General features: G+C 37.5%; 1 protein-coding gene across 1 annotated transcript in view; it reads right to left on the minus strand.

Moving 5' to 3' along the window:
- Positions 1-235: 235 nt before the first annotated feature.
- Positions 236-16,604, minus strand: part of ptenb (phosphatase and tensin homolog B) — a 158,707-nt gene continuing 142,338 nt past the window's right edge. Inside the window, exons 6-9 of the mRNA XM_048551075.2 lie at positions 15,072-15,213; positions 14,203-14,369; positions 10,134-10,349; positions 236-3,823 (exon numbers count right to left, since the gene is read on the minus strand). Of these exons, the coding sequence (XP_048407032.1) occupies positions 3,632-3,823; positions 10,134-10,349; positions 14,203-14,369; positions 15,072-15,213 (717 nt within the window). The 3' untranslated portion in view covers positions 236-3,631. The remainder of the gene's footprint in view (positions 3,824-10,133; positions 10,350-14,202; positions 14,370-15,071; positions 15,214-16,604) is intronic.

Consider the following 16,604-nt stretch of genomic DNA (forward strand, 5'->3'; position numbering starts at 1 on the left):
TATCAATGAAGAAGTTATTGACCTTCAGACCGTCTCAATTAAAACATAGGGACACTCAGATTCCTTGAATGTAAGGCATACTGAAAATGCACTATGTTAGGTCTTCTGCATTCTTTCTTTCATGAATTTACATTATTTTAACAAATATACAGGATTATGAAGGCAAATATAACTATTCAAGATTGAACAATTGAGGTTAAATACCCACTGCACAATCACAAGAATGAGACTTTAATCTTTAATCAGTTTAAAGTGGAGTTTATAACAGTAAGATAAAGGGTAGTTAACAAACAACACATACAATAACAAATGGACATTGGATTTTATGAGCATCAATAATCTGTACAATTTACATTTGTTGGTTTACTTCTTGTGTATTCTCAGTGCATAGCATTACACACAGAGCAAATAGCTGCACAGCACAATAGTATCTTTAACAGGCTGAAATGGAAAAGGCTGTTTTACAGGCTGAAAATATATCTTTGTATACATATTCTATATGAAACGAAATCCAAATCTGAACAGGCAGAGCAGCAGGCAGCTTTGTCCTACACTGCAGTGAAGCCCCTTTATAGTGCACAGTTCCACCTTTTCCATCTGCATGCATGATGACAGAATTTTGAACAGTATTTTAAGTAAACAAGAGGCACTTTGTGGCAACCACAGGCTTTCTTAAACATATTGCACAAATCTGGTATTACTAATGACATGGACTCTCACACTGGCCCTTATGAATAGTTTAAAGCTGAAACTTGGATATTTGATGCTGCCTGTGAAATCCACTCAGCCCATATCTTGTGCCACAGTGCAGGACCCCTGAGGCCACCCATGCAACTGCCCTTTGTGATTTACTGTGGCAAATATAATTCAGTGGGGCTACAGACGACTAAGGATGGCCAAGTAAATTCCTTTACAGTGATGCCGTCAACAAACAATTTCAGACATTAAGCTGCTGCACATCCAAAGAATTTTTTATTAAGCGTATAGTCTGGAAACTCAAGAGAGATAACCTACAGAATGTATTTACCAGACTAATCATGAATACTGTCATAAATAAAAAAAAGAGACTGGACAACTTTGTCAGTCAAAGTAATGCATGTCTGGCTCTACAGGGATGGTATCAATACAAGAATATGAAAACATACTATTACCACCTTTCCCACCTTCAGCATGCAAGGCCTTCAGAAGGTTTGGAAAAGTTGTTTGTGGACCCCAATATACCCTTGACTTTCAACAGAAAATGAAAAACTCTTACAGTGCAAAAGCCTGGTACAATATGCAGCTGCTCTTACCCTGGCTCCTTAGCGTTCGAAGTGACACTGAGAATTTTATTTTCAGTGTTCTGAAGATGAAAGGGCCATCTCTTTGTCCCCCGCTTAATGTTAAAGGGAAAATAAAGCTGTATAAATACTTTGCCTGAAGCCAAGCTAAGTATTTCCAAGGCATGTAAGGCAGGAAAGTTTTCCTTCACTTGTTTTTGTGCACCTTTTACAAACTAGCTTTTATTGCCTGCTCCTGGTTGTCAAAATTTCCTTTTATTATCAATATAAAAAGATATAGTGGTAAACGTCTTTATGAAAGATGATAAAACTCTTCAAAAGTGGCATGTCTCAAATGTTCAGTTGTGAGCAACAGAAATAAAGGGTTTTTGAAAGGGAAGGGGAAATCAATAAAAAAAATTAAAAGGAACGTGCCATCAGTAAAAGAAAACTGTCAACAGAAGCTTGTAATTTGATCTATAAACCTATACTCCCTCCATCTTGAGCTACATTTGTCCATTTCTCTTTCACTGCACAACTCATGCTCTTCACATTAGCTTTTGGACAGTTTTAAAGCACCACTACAAAGAAAGATTTAAAAGATTTGTGGTTTATAGCAAGAACAGACACCAGAACTGAAACATCTAGACACTAACCAACACTAAATGTTTTGGGAAGTTACTTCCAGCTCAAGCTGGATGCAATGTTTGTAATTGTAGTTGTCCATCACCAAATGGCCAAGCATATTATGTTTTGTGCTGAAGTAAAGAAAATAGTAGATATATTTTAATGCAATAATGCTTCAGCAAAATACAGTTTTCCCCATCCATAACAGTCTACATTTCCTTCTTGAAACAGGGCACAAAGGGATTTGCATAACAGACTTTTACCAAATCTGAGAGACTCCATTTGGCTGGGCCTTGTGGGAGTATGCAGTTCTATTTTTCTACAATTACAGGAAATGACGACAACTACCGGTTTAACACATTAACCAACAGAGCATAACAGACTTCTTTTCTTGCTGTTACAGATAAGTAACGTATACACAGCTTCCTTGATATGAATATAAACCTCATTTTAAATCCTGTGCACACTATGATCTTTTGTTGAAACCTGTTTATTCTGTTGAAACATCAGTTGCAACAGTTTCCCAATTACTTGCACACAACACACATGAGTGACACACTTCATCTAAACATTTGCATACTCCCAATCCAAATTTTCCCTTACTACGTATCATATGCCCATACCAGATCTGGAGAAAGAAGGCATCTTGCCAACAGAAATAAAACAGCTTGTACTACAGAAATGTAATGAAGGTAATTTATGGAGGTACTGACTTAAAGTCCAAAACAGTACTAACAAAAAAGTGATCAACTTCAAGCACTGGCCTTGGTGACACAGGACATAGTGGAGCAGCACCAATTAAAATAATTCTAGCTAACTTATTAAATCATTGTAAAATTCTCTTTTTACATTAACTGTCATAACTTTGAATGGGCATGCTGCCACATTTATAAGATTAAGCCATTATTATTAAGGGACTCCAGCTTGTGACATCCCCAAAGAAAGGAAGGAAAAAAACTTGAAAATTTTCCCTACATGGGCTCCACATTCTGTACATCTGTGGGCCAGTAAGTTGGTTCTCTTTTGTCCAAGGTTCAAGCCTCCTCCCAGAAAGAATTCCTCAATCCAGCTGCCTTTTCTAGCACCAGTGTGCTTTGAAAGCACAAAAAGCAAGCAGCAGTAGCAGCAGACTGCACAATTTCTTAGGCTTAATACCTTATAAAACAGTGCAATAAGCTGTCGGTGGTACTGGAACCAGACTATGGATTTTTTTTTTCCTTTCTGTGCATCCTTTCTAATCCCTTTTCCAAGACGTGCATTTTATGCAAACCTTTTCACAAATTGTCCTAGCTGATAACAGATTGATCTGTTGTTAAATGGATTTAAAGGGGCAGGACACAAACTCTTTTTACAGGTAAGTTAGCACCTACTGTTGGCAACATAACACAAAAGGAAAAAATTTCCTACGTACACACCAGATCTGTCTCCACTTTTTATAAAACTGGAATTACATGGGAAAGTGCCTCTTTTTCCTGATTGCGTTTTTATGCGCCATTTTGACACACAAAAATGTATACACATAACATATCTACGCAATCGCTTTTCATTGGACAACCTTGTGTCAAAACCTTGCAGATGCATGTATGGGGCTAAACAACATTGGTAAGGAAAAGATCATTGTTCCTATAATTGGTGTAGCATTTTACTTGACACATTGTCCTATTGCCATTAAAAAAGGTACTTGCTTTCAGTTTATTCAAGTTTGTTTCCTTTTTCTCGCAGTTATAATTTCCCATAAAAATATTTCAGACTTTTGTTATCTGTGTATGCTGATCTTCATCAAAAGGTTCATTCTCTGGGTCAGAGTCAGTGGTGTCCGAGTATCTATAGTCCTCTGGTTCATTATCACTAACATCTGGTGTTACTGTGGTTGAACTATTGCCCATGGGATGTTGTTGTTGTCGTTCTTCTACCGTTTTTGTGAATAACAGCTTCACCTGTACAGGGTGCAAAGGTAGAAATAATCATATGAGGTACATGTTAATTTTCTGCACTTTTTGAACTTTGGGTGTAATGTTACAACCACTGTGCTCTTTAGTGTAATGATTGTTCTCAACTTCTATTATAAACATAGTGCTACTATAATTCACTAGATATTTAAGACGCATGGATTAAAAACTGTGTTCAAGTGGCAAACTGTACCCTTGAAGCCTGACTTGTATCCATGTTCAATTTGGCATTACAAGTATAAAATTAAATTTATACTTAAAAATAATTTCCTTCAAGCATTTAATTGAAATTACAAGGCCACATATCCAAGAACTGTGATCTAAATTGTTTAAATCCCAGCTATTAAGTTAGGAGAGGTCCACAAACAACTAGTGTAGTCAACTGATGAAAACTGATAACATATAATATCAACTCAGAAGTAATGCGAAATATGTTTTGTGCTACTGTTTACAAAGTTTATGGAACTAAACAGAAAAGCACAGCACCTTGGGAAATATTTATATTTCTTGAATACTGGAATTAAGAAACATCTTTGACCTTTTTCAAACTTTGAATGTAAAGGAACCTACACAAAGGAAAATTTAATGACTGGGTCTCAGGAGATTGGAAAACTGCAAGTATAACAACCTTGTTCAAGAATGGAGGGAGAGGGGTGAGTAGGAAACTATAGTCTAGTCAGCCTAATATCTTTGATTGGGATAATGCAACAACTCATTATTAAAATAGGGCAGGATATTTGCAATCAGGCACAGTCTATATAGTTTTGTGAAAGAGAAATTATGTTTGACTTTTTTTTTCAAGTTCTTTGAGGTAGTAACAAACAAGGTGGATAAAGGGAAACTGTGGACGAACTTCCAAAAAGGCATTCAATATGTTGCAAGCTTTCATGTTGCACCTGTTAAGAGTGCATGTTGGTGTTGATACTGCAAGGACAGGTTAACTAACAATACAAGTCATGATAAATGGGTAGCTTTCTCAATGACAATTGCAACTGTGGAGTGCCACACAAATGAATTCTGAAGCATGCAGTAGTCATGATATTTATCAACTATTTTGATAAAGGGTCCAAAAGGCAGTATTGTCGCCAAAGCAGCTGACGCTAAGAAGTTACATAGGAAAGCAAGTGAGAGTCTCACATGGATGGTCATGTGCATGGGCAAAAATTTGGCAGATGTAGTAGAATGGCAGGTTGTTCACTTTGGCAGAAAAACAAATTGATTCGTATTATTTAAATGGAGAGACACTGCAGAATGTTTCAGTACAGTGGGACTGGTGTGCTTTTAAAAATTAATCACACAAAGTCAGCAAATAATTAAGATGACAAATGTAATGTTGGTCTTTATTACAAGAAATATGGTTTACAAAGTTAAAGAAGTCTTGGTAAAATTGTACAAAACATCAGTGAAGTCATGCCGAGAAGACTGTGTGTGGTTTTCATCATCTTTCTTAAGGAGAAACATACTTACACTGGTCACAGTTCAGGAAAGATTCACTATGCTTCATCCTCAAATGAACATACTGCCTTAAGAGGAAGGATTCAACTGATCAGGCTAATTCTAATTGCAGGTGCAGGAGGTTAACAGAACATTAGCCCTTATTTCAAGGGTGTTAGATTATAAGAGTAAGAAAATCTTACCGCAACTACACGAGACAATTGAGACACCACATCTGGAGTGCTGTGAGCAATTGTGGTCCCCTTATTTAACAGGGGATATCACTTCATTGGAGACAGTTCAGAGAATATTTTCTAGGATGATCCCCAGTATGACGGGATTGTTTTAAGAGCAAACACTGAACAATTTGGAACTCTACTCACTGGAGTTTAGAAGAATGAGGAGTGATCTATATGAAACATAGGAGATTCTAAACAGGCTTGACAAGGTAAATGCTGAGAGGATGTTTCCCCTAATGGGACAGTCTATCCTCAGCACAAAGGGGTGTCAATTTAAGACGGAAATGAGGAACAATTTCTTCTGAGGGCTGAGAGTATTTGGAACTTTTTGCTACAGAGCTGGGGGAAAGAGTCCTTGTGTACATTTAAGGCTGAGATAGATTCTTGAACATTAGGAAAATGGTCTGTAAAGTGGTAGTAAGGAATATCAGATTAGCCATGATCCTACTGAATTGGGGAGCAGGCTTGGGGGGATGAACGGCCTACTGCTGTTACAATTTCTGATGGTTTTGTGGTTTTAATCAGAGGTGATCTTAAATGAAATGTACAAGATTCAGAAGGAATCTGAAGAGCTAAATACTGTGAGGATGCTTTCCCTTCTGGGTGATTCTAGAACTGAGGGAGCAATTCAAAATACAGGGTGCCTCATTTAAGGCAAAGATCAGAAGTATTTTTCTCATTAGTGTTTTGGACTTCTCCTCCAGCATGCTGTACAGAATGTATCACTGAGGATGATCACAGTTGACTTAAACAGTTGATTTTGATTGACAAAAGGAGGAAACTCGAGTTCAAGCCACATCACAACTGTCATCATATCAGTAGCTAGAAGGGCAGAATGAAGGGGCCAAATGGCCTAACTCTTGCATCTGTTAACATTATGAATGAAGTAATTGATTTTCTTCATTGCCGATTATAGTTACATCATCATCTCAGCAAATTTCCTATCCTCACTTGGCTTTTGATGAAGTGAGAGGTGGAAGGGAGGATAGTAAGGTTGGCCAGTGGTGAAGCCAGGGCTGGATACAGGGTGCTAAGTGAAAATTATTACGATTCTTCTGTCACTCTACTTAATTTTTTTTAAAAAGCATCAAATCTTGCCAGGTGAGGAAAAATGTGATTTGATTGTTTTTTTTCCCAAAACAAAAAAATCCACTCTACTTAACCAAAGTACACTCGTGCAGTAGTTGGCTGGTTGATAAAAGAATCCGTAACCAAACTCAACAAACCGTAATTTCTTAATGTGCAAATGAAAGCATCTAGCAGGACAACTAATTAAGGGGCCTCTAAAACATTCTTACATTCCCTACATACGTTGGGAGACTGAATATTTAAATTGCAAATGAAGAAGATGAACTAATATGCATTCTCTTCAAGCAATCCAGCAGAAGTCCAAATGTGTGCTGAAAAGGGAAAAATCCAGGGATGGAAAATATCAATGACTGAAGTGAAAGTTCTGTTTAAGCACTGCACCGTTGTGTTCTCAGGGATGTTTTTTCCCCTTTGAGATATAAAGGCTCAACTACAGAATTAAAGGTATAATTAATAATCACAGTTTAACTACACTAACGAAAATAAGTCTTAACAATAGTCTAGCAATGTCACAGATTTTAGCCACAATACCTTTTTCTGCTGAGAGCAGTCTCTACCTGTGCAAATACAGAATGAAGAAGAATGGGGTGGTATGGCGTTGGGGTATATGTTTTGTCACGAAAGCCCAGAACAACAACAACTTTTCAAAATAGTTAGGAAATCACGTTAATGGATAGTTTCTGATCTCATGGTAGAAAGAACTCATTACTGTATTTGCTGAATAACCCTTGCTGAGTCTGAATTCTGGATGAGTATTGGCAGGTACTAGAATTTTAATTGGTGACAGCATAACTGCCGAGATTTACCTCAGTCATTTCATTAACTGTCATTTGACCCTACACTGTTGGTTGGTCTTGCAAATAGAATGCCATGTTAAAAGCCTTTTCTCCAAAGTCAGGCCTGAGTTGAATTGTCAAGAGGAACTAAGTCAAAAGAATTTCTTTCCAATTTGGCCCTAGGCCTCAGGCTATGCCATCAAAAAAAAATTTAAAGAGCAGAAGTTTTGGATAAACCAATTCGGCAGACAATGGAGGTTGCAAAGCTGGTCAGAAAAGGGTGAGAATTGTCCAATCTACAAATAACAGAAACATGGCTGACTGGTTTCACAAATGACTCTGAAGGGAGGCAAAGATGGACAATGTTATGGAGACAGAAGCACAGAGTTTTAGTGATGCAGTGAATACATAGCCGGAAACTCCCATTTAGTTGAATTTCCTCTCAAAATGTACGGTTAGATGATCTACATTTATGCACCACTCTGCTAAACCTTCACTTCGAAGTCTTTTACAATCTTCTTCACTGTTTGCCAGAATTCTTGTTCTTGTGTCGATAACAAAATTTGATTGCATTGCCTAAAATTTAATTCCTATTTAATTGTGAATAATATTAAGCCAGCACTAACTCTTGTTGAAAATATAATTTCCAACACCTGCAAATTCAGGGTGTCTGTTTGTTTGTTGACCAATTCTGCATCCAAGATACTTACATTTGCTCTTGTCCTATGCGTTGTTTTAGTAGATTTTTTTTGACAGATTTTGTCAAATGCTTTCTGAAAATTCAAAGACAACATCCACTGCAGTCCCTAGCTTGATTCAACTGGTCTTTCCAAACAGCTACTTTGTCAAACATAACTTTCCTTTAACAAACTATATTATCTAAATGGATTAACATATATATATTCTATATATTGACTAATTTTCTCTCAAATTAAAGGTGGTTATTTGCAAATGACATTAGATTAACTAGTTCATAGTTTCCCCGCTGTATTCTACATACTTTTCTTGAACTACATGTACACTTGCAGCACTTTAGATCCAGTCTAATAATATTTTAAAGGAAGATTTAAAGATCCTATATCTTAGAATAAGTAAGGGCTTAGTAGCTCAAACACTAGTTTCTAAACATTTTCAATCAGAAAAGATGTGAGACTCTTGAAAGAGTAATTACTTATACTCATTACCAACAATAATCACATTTGGAATCCCTGCCATGTTATATGATGTAACATATTAGGTAGCCACTAATGTAGAGGTATTATCCTAGATATCTATTGCTTTGTTTGTTTTTTTCAGTTAGGCACAATTCAATTGAACAATGAAATTTTGGAATATATTACAAATTGGTCAGACAAAAAAAGAGCTTTGTTGGCTGTTTTCTGCAGACAACTTACTGCTTTGATTTGATGGATTTCCTTTTGCACTTTCGTGTTTTAAATGTTAATTTATATCACTGCTTTGGATTTTCCTTTGTATGATCACGTACCAATCCTAGAATGCTGAATCGTGGAGGCATGCACATTGGCTTAATTTGCACACATTTGTTTCTAATTGCTTTGCTCTGTTTGAATTTTTTAACTTGAAACGAATCCTAGTGCCGTTATCTCAATGGTGACTGTGTCATAAATTAGAATATCAAGATGGGCAATTATTTTCAGATAACTTACAGAAGAACATGGGAAAGGAAAAAGGGATGAAGGTGACTCTTCCTTATGCGTTGAGTTATGATGACCTGAAATGCACTGGCGGAGAAAACAACTGAAGCAGATTCAGTAAGTATTTATTGTTGAAAAGGGGAAAAAAATCAGTCTGGACATGGGCAAACAGATGGGGAAATCAGACTGACTGGTTTACATTTTCAAAGAACTGACAAAAAGCACGACAGAATCATATAATCTTGCAGCATAGGAAATTGTCATAATTCCTCAGATAATGAATCAGTCTATGGCCTTATGTAAGAAGACCTGTACAACATCCAGGCTTAGGGTCATCAGTGGCAAGAAATATTCATGCCAAAATTCAGACATTAACCATCACCAACAAGTAAAAATCTAACAATCATCTTTTCTCATTCAATGGTATTTCTATCACTGAATCACCCTTTATCAACATCCTGGGGATTGTCACTGACCAGGAGACTAAACTGGACTAGCTGTACAATCCTGAGGTGACAAGAGCGAGTCAGAGCCTAGGAATTCTGTAGCTAGTAATTCATCTCATCTCCACAATATCTGGGCACAAGTCAGGATTGCAATATAATACTTTGAATTTGCCTGGGTGACAGCAACTACATGAATCCTCAAGAAACTCAACATCATCCCAGGACAGAGCAGTCCATTTGACTGCAACAGCATCCACCTTGACATTCACTCCCTTCACCACAAAAGAGTAACAGCAGCAAGTACTTTCTACAAAATGCATCGCAAAATAACTAACGCAGCCTCTACCAGCACCTTGCAAACACACAACTTCTAATGACCTATGACCAGCGTAGCAAGATGCGTCTAAATACCAGCACCTGCCTTTGAAGCCACACACCATTTTGATTTGCAACTATATTGCTGACCCTTCATTGTTACTGTGTCAAAATCCTGGAATCGTCTTTGACAGGATTGTGGATGTCCCTACACCCCAAGGACTGCAGCACTACAAGGAGGCAGCTCACTATCACCTACTTCTGAGAAATTAGAGACGGGCAATAAATGCTGCCCAGCCAGCAATGTCCACATTCTATGAATGTAGAAGAACAAAAATACTAACCTTGAAATTTGGTGAGAAGTATCTGTTGGCCTTGTCTTTATTTGCCTTGTCAAGTTCATTTTTAGTCAATGTAAGGGCCAGATATTCTTTGTCATTATCTGTACGCCAACCATCATCGTCCTTGTCTGTAACTATGCTGCCATTTTCTACTTTATCTAAGTTCTCATTTGGTTGTGGGATGAAGAATGTATTTATCCAGAAATGGAACATTTTATCCTGAAGAAAAGAAAATAACTTGTAAATTGCATTTAATATTGACAGTCAGGAATCCATTATATGATATAATTTGGTCCATTTAATCAATGCGCTGGTTGAATATAATCATAACATTAAGACTTTTTTAGCCTTGAAAATGACCAGCACTGCTACAGAAGTACTGTGGTGATCACTGGTTTGTTAGATGGTGAGCAAGAAGGGTTTGAAGGGAATACTACATCCGAATCCTGTTCAAGATATTGGCGATGTATAAGGAGTACAGGTCTTCAGTTTTTAATACCATGTTCTACATAAGGTCTACTACTTGATTTTCAAGTAGATTTTAGAAATGTATTGAATCCTGTTTCCAAACGTAATTTCTGCTTTTAGAAAAATGGAAGTAGATAATAACTGAATTACTACCACTGCAGCAGTCTTACCATCTTCTGGATGTCTGAGCATATTTTCTTACTGTATTGGGGAAAGGCACCAAAGAAAAATGCATGTGGCTATTAGGAACAGAACAATCAGAAGCAGACATAAATGATTGAAAGAGCTGCTAAGTGAAATTTTTAAATACTATAATAAATTGAAAAGTGTGCACTCATACAGACCTGATAGAAGACTGACTGCAGATGTTGCATTCCTAGAGGAGAGAAAAGGCAAGGAAAGGAGGAGCAAAAAATATACAAACAGTACTTTTGATTGTTTTTAGTAATGAGGAACTGATGAAATAGGGAGATGCAAACTAAAAAGAAACAAAAAAAAGTGTCTATTTGCTCAGGTTTATTTTCCAACTTTCTGAGCACAATTTAATTTCCACTGTGTCAAGTTAGCTAATCTCAACCAAAAATGTGGCAGTGATGCGAGAGTATATTTCAGTGGAGCTAGGGAAGGAAGCAACAAACATTCAGCACTCCACTTTCAATTACAATTCAGCAAAACTTAGTGAAAAAGCACAGGTCTAGGCACTGGGAGCAAAAAAGACTTGGCATATTTATTTACCTCCTTTACCTTTAAATAATGTGCTAAATGACTCTTAAGGGATGGAACTGCACATGAAAAATAGCCACTTGTGTTATCTCGGGGTCTATGCCTGTGGAACGGCATTTCAAGAATGCCTTCAGATTGGCAGAAAAACAACTGATGAAAAAACGAAAACCTCTTTCCTTTCTCCTGCTGGTGAACAATTTCCTTGGTAAATACAGAGACAGTATCAGATTTTTCACATACCTACTCCTCATACCAATTCTGAAATTCAAAACGACTTTACAAAATTAGATTGCCTGTGTAGGTCAATTACAGAAGTCACTGGTAATTGTAAATGTAACATTAAGTGAGATAAAGAAAAAAATCTTCATTGTATGCTATATGCAAATAAATCATGAATAAACAAACCTATTTATGAAGTGACATAGCACATAGCAGGGAAAATTTTTCTATACGAAGTAGTAATCACCTTGCTATCTCCTAGTAACCATCTATGGTAGATAAAGTTACTACATTTGACTGACTTAATTTGGAGGAATAAGCAGAAAACAATAATGACGCTGTTAACCAAGATTTGGCAATTTTGATTGTGATGTACCATACTATCAGACTATAGCCATCACAATGTGGAGGTGGGGGTGACAGTTGACGGCATGCGTCAGATGAGATACACAAGTGCTTAGAATGATGGAACACTTTTTATTTGATACTCAAGATCAGCGTTAAGCATTTCCAGCTTCAGAAGGTCGATGTAAATTTCCAACCAAACTATGGATCTCAGTCCCACCTCAGAAGTGCACACCCATCTTCTTCATTCCTGTATCAACCTTTCTGTGTCATCAATGATTGCAAGTTAGTGCTAAACTTAGGGAGGTTGTGTTTGATATCCACAAGCAACTGAATAAAGTCCAGCTAAATGCATTTAAGAACATAACACAAATGAGTGTTGCTTGGATTAGAGAAGTTGAGGGTTGGAAAGCGGGTCCACGTTTCATTTTGATGTAATTGATAATTTAGGTTGAGGCATTAAAAGTACATGAAAATTTACTGATCATGTAATTGTGTTCCTTGGTTTGCAAAATGACCTACAATCACTTTAGCAATAGCAGGCATGCACTAATTTTACAGAAAAGAATTAAAAACAAGAGTTTATAGTTTGTATATAGCATATCACCAGAGATTAGATCGTCATCGCTAGTTATGAAGCGAGACTTGAGACAAATGGAGAATATTCAATGAAGCAGAAAAAGCCAAGGGGAAATTTTAATAGCAGTTTAAAGCAGAGGAAGATAAATGGTAAGTACACTGTTTGAGCAATCAGGCAGAGTAGACAAGACTGATTTAATGGGCTACTTCTGTGTTTATAAATTTTTATGGTTTTATAGTCTGTAACAAGTTAAAGAGAGATTATCATCCCTTTCCTTTTGAATCGAAGTCCTGACTCATTTCAGTACCTAGTTCTCATATTTCTTACAGCAAAAGAATTGTAAATCTAAAGCATTGAGTTTTGACTGTCTTTCGTATAAAAGCCCATCCAATTATTCAAAACAATGTCAGATGGCATTACCTGTCAGATATAGTGGTGACATAACAGACTCTAGGAATTCACTGACAGCTACATTCTAAAAATGTTTTAAGTTATCCAACATTTGAAAAATCTATTACCCTTCCACTTTTTGATCAAGTCAAGGATTTCAACCGCTGCATCAGGATTTAATCTCTGATGCCCAAAACTGATTTGTGCTTTATTTCTTGCTGTCTGTTCAGGTCCTATTTTGTCTGGTGATCGCCACAGATGGCTGAGCAACTAATTAGGAAAGGGGATCTTTCTTGACTTACTATGTAAAAGTTAGATTTCAGATTGATATGCTTGCTTCTAAAAATATATCAATGTTCACAACTCTGAGTTTCAACCAGTTTGAAAATCAGACGCTGAACCAGCTTTCAGTCAAAAGATTTATCAAAGGGATTCACACTTCGAAAATATTAGAATATTAAGGAAGGTAAAACGTATTATAATGAAGTCAGAACAGTTCAATAATGCAACGGTTAGTTGTAAAATAAGAAGGACCTGAATTGCAAGAAAGGAAAATGCAAGCAAGTTTTTCCATTAATGATTCACTTTCACACTTCACCAGAACTTGAATAGATGACAGAATGGTGGTTCAGTGATTATCACTATTGCCTCACAATACCATGGACTCAGGTTCAATTTCAGCCTTGGGTGATTGTCTAGGTGGAATTTGCACGCTGTCCCCTTGGTGTGCGTGGGTTTCCAACAGGTGCCCCAGTTTCCTCCCACAGTCCAAAGATGTGCAGGCTAGGTTGAGTAGCCATGGTAAATGCTGGGTTATGGGGTTAGGTCTGGGCGTGTATGGGACTGATGCTCTTTGGAGGGTTGGTGCAGACTCAAATTGGCTGATCAGCCTTTTCAGCACTTTAGGGATTCTATGAAAAAGATGCACAGCAATGGTTAATAGGTTATAATTTAATATGTTCTGGTGACAGGTCATTGACATGAAATGTGAATTTTATTTCTGTCTTCACATATGCTGCCAATCTGGTTGAGTAGTTCCAGCAATTTCAGTTCTCATTTCAGATTTCTTGCATGTGTAGTACTTTGCTTTTATAATCTGCATGCATTGTTTGCAAAACAAATTCAATCTCAGCGTTGTGTTTAGTTGTTGAATCTTTTGCTGATGAAACTGTGGGTGTGGCAATTAAACAACTGAAATTATTGCAATATTCTTTTCCACTTGTTTGGAAAAGACTACTGAATGGAAAACCTCTTACATTGCACTTTACAGATTAAAGTGGCTGGGTCCTTGTTATATGCACATATTTATAAAATATAAAAATGCCTCCAGATTGGGCCGGAACAAACCTTTTTCATCATCTTGTTCTGTTTGTGGAAGAATTCCACTTTAATATCTCCACACACCGGTAGAGGTTGAGGAAAATCAAAATACATGTACTTGTCTTCACGCCTGGTCGGTCCCAAAGAGGAAGTGAAGATCTTCACTTTCAGCTGCGAAACCACAAACATAGGGTCTAAGAAAGAACAAAAGGGTTTTAGTGTTTCACTTCGAACAAAGAAATAGGAAACATTCACTACAAAAAGTTCTTTTTGTTAATGGTTATAACTCTTAAATAATAAAGCAAAGCGATACTGGTGTCAGTGCCACACAATCTTGAAACTTAAAGGGTTCATCTACCCATCGCCTTCCCAAAAGTCAACGTCTTGCATCCTAATGCTCATTAATAGAACATGCAGAATATTAGCATAATGGTGGCTAAAAGGGGCTCTATAACTGACCTCTCTGGATTAAGGATGTGCAGATTATAAAAGAAAAGATGCAGCAGCTCTGACTGCACAAACAAGTCTAGCAGTGACACACATCACCTTAAAATGTCCAGTTCACTCTCTAGGCTCATTTGTAAGTAATGGATACTTGGTTAAGCAAGCAGAGCAGCATCAATGCCGACCTTTTTTTTCCACCCACCAACTCAAGTCTTTCAGGGTATTTGGGGGCTGTAGGGGAATGGGGTTTGCTTATTATTAAAGTTCAATATGATATCAAATATATAAAATTAGAGTGCTTTTTTTGAAGAATGAAACTGTAAAAGCAACATGAAACAACATAACAAGCACCCATCACAATACTGATAGACTGAAACAGCAGTGCACTACTAAAACTTTCTGCCCTTTCCCTATAAATAAATAACACTAAAAAGTAGTAAATAACAACTTACTGCATGTTCCGCCACTGAACATCGGAACAGTTTCAAATTGCATCTTGTGAAACAGCAATGCCACTGGCTTGTAATCCAATCTGTGCTTCAAAAGGTAGCTGTAATAATATACATAGCGCCTCTGGCTAGGAATTGTTACACCCTAAAAGAGATGCAAAATATACGCAGGTATATTGTTTAATACTGCCATATAGTTACTTTGAACAGTTCAGTTTCTACTATGTACTTTACTCCAATTCCCGGCAATGTAGGCATTAAAGAGATGCCTAGATAATATTATACATTCAGAACAGCACTATCAGTGACCAATTTTGCATTGCAACTGTATTTGTATGGCGAGTCCACTTCAGTTTCTGGTCAAGGTAACCCCAGGATGTTGATAATAAGGGATTTAGTGATGGTGACGCAATCGAATATCAAGGGTCAGTAGTTAGATTGTCTCTTATTGGAGATGGCCATTGCCTGGCATCTGTGTGTCACAATTGTCGTTTGCTATTTTTCAGCCGAGGCCTGAATATCAGCCAGATCTTGAATTTGCATATGGACTGCTTTCAGTATTGGAGAAGTCATGAATGGTGCAGACGTCAGTGAGCATCAGCCCCGCCCCACCACACCACACCCCTCCCAAACCTTCTGACATGATGGAGGGTAGGTCATTGCTAAAGCAGAAAAAAGGCCAGCAAACAACCCAGGAACACCTGCAGAAATGTCCTTGAGTCGTGATGATGGGCCTAAAACTACCACACCATCTTCCTATGTGCCTGGTGCCGCTATATGCCCCTCTAATCTTCAGAGTTTTCTCCCAATTCCCACAGACTCGAGTTTTACTCAAACTTCTTGATGTCACACTTAGTCTAATGTGGCCTGATATCATTCTCACTTAACCTCTGGAATTCAACTGTACTTTCAATATTTGAACTAGACTTCAATAAGGTGACTGGCCCTGGTGGTGGAATCTAAACTGAGCATTAATGAACGGGTTATTGGAGAACAGACGCTGCCCAGTGGCACTGTTGGTGACATTTTCCATCATTTTACTGATGACCGAGATGATAGGACAGTAATTGACCAGGATGGATTTGTCTTGGAGAGAGAGATAATGGGAACTTACAGATGCTGGAGAATCCAAGATAACAAAGTGTAGAGCGGGATGAACACTGCAGGCCAAGCAGCATCTTAGGAGCACAAAAGGTGACGTTTTGGGCCTAGGCCAGCCATTTGGTTTGTCTTCAGCACCATCTTATTTTTATTTCTTTGGGATTATCGCTCTGCCTCAATTAATTGGATCATAGGTCACCCCTTCACTTGCAGTTCAGCTGTTGACATTTTACTCACACCATCTGACACTTCTGATCACCCGCAGAGACTGTTATTCAGAATGTCAATATTCCACTCATACCAGTTGTATAACCTTTTGATCTGTCTCCATATAAATTTTACGCCTGCGTGCTTTGTATTCAGTTCACCTGAAAAAGGAGCAGCCTTGTCCACTCCAAAACCTTGTCATTTCAAATAAACTTGTTGGACTGTAAC

The sequence above is a fragment of the Stegostoma tigrinum genome, chromosome 20 (genome assembly GCF_030684315.1).
Source record: "Stegostoma tigrinum isolate sSteTig4 chromosome 20, sSteTig4.hap1, whole genome shotgun sequence".
Classification (NCBI taxonomy): Eukaryota; Metazoa; Chordata; class Chondrichthyes; order Orectolobiformes; family Stegostomatidae; genus Stegostoma; species Stegostoma tigrinum.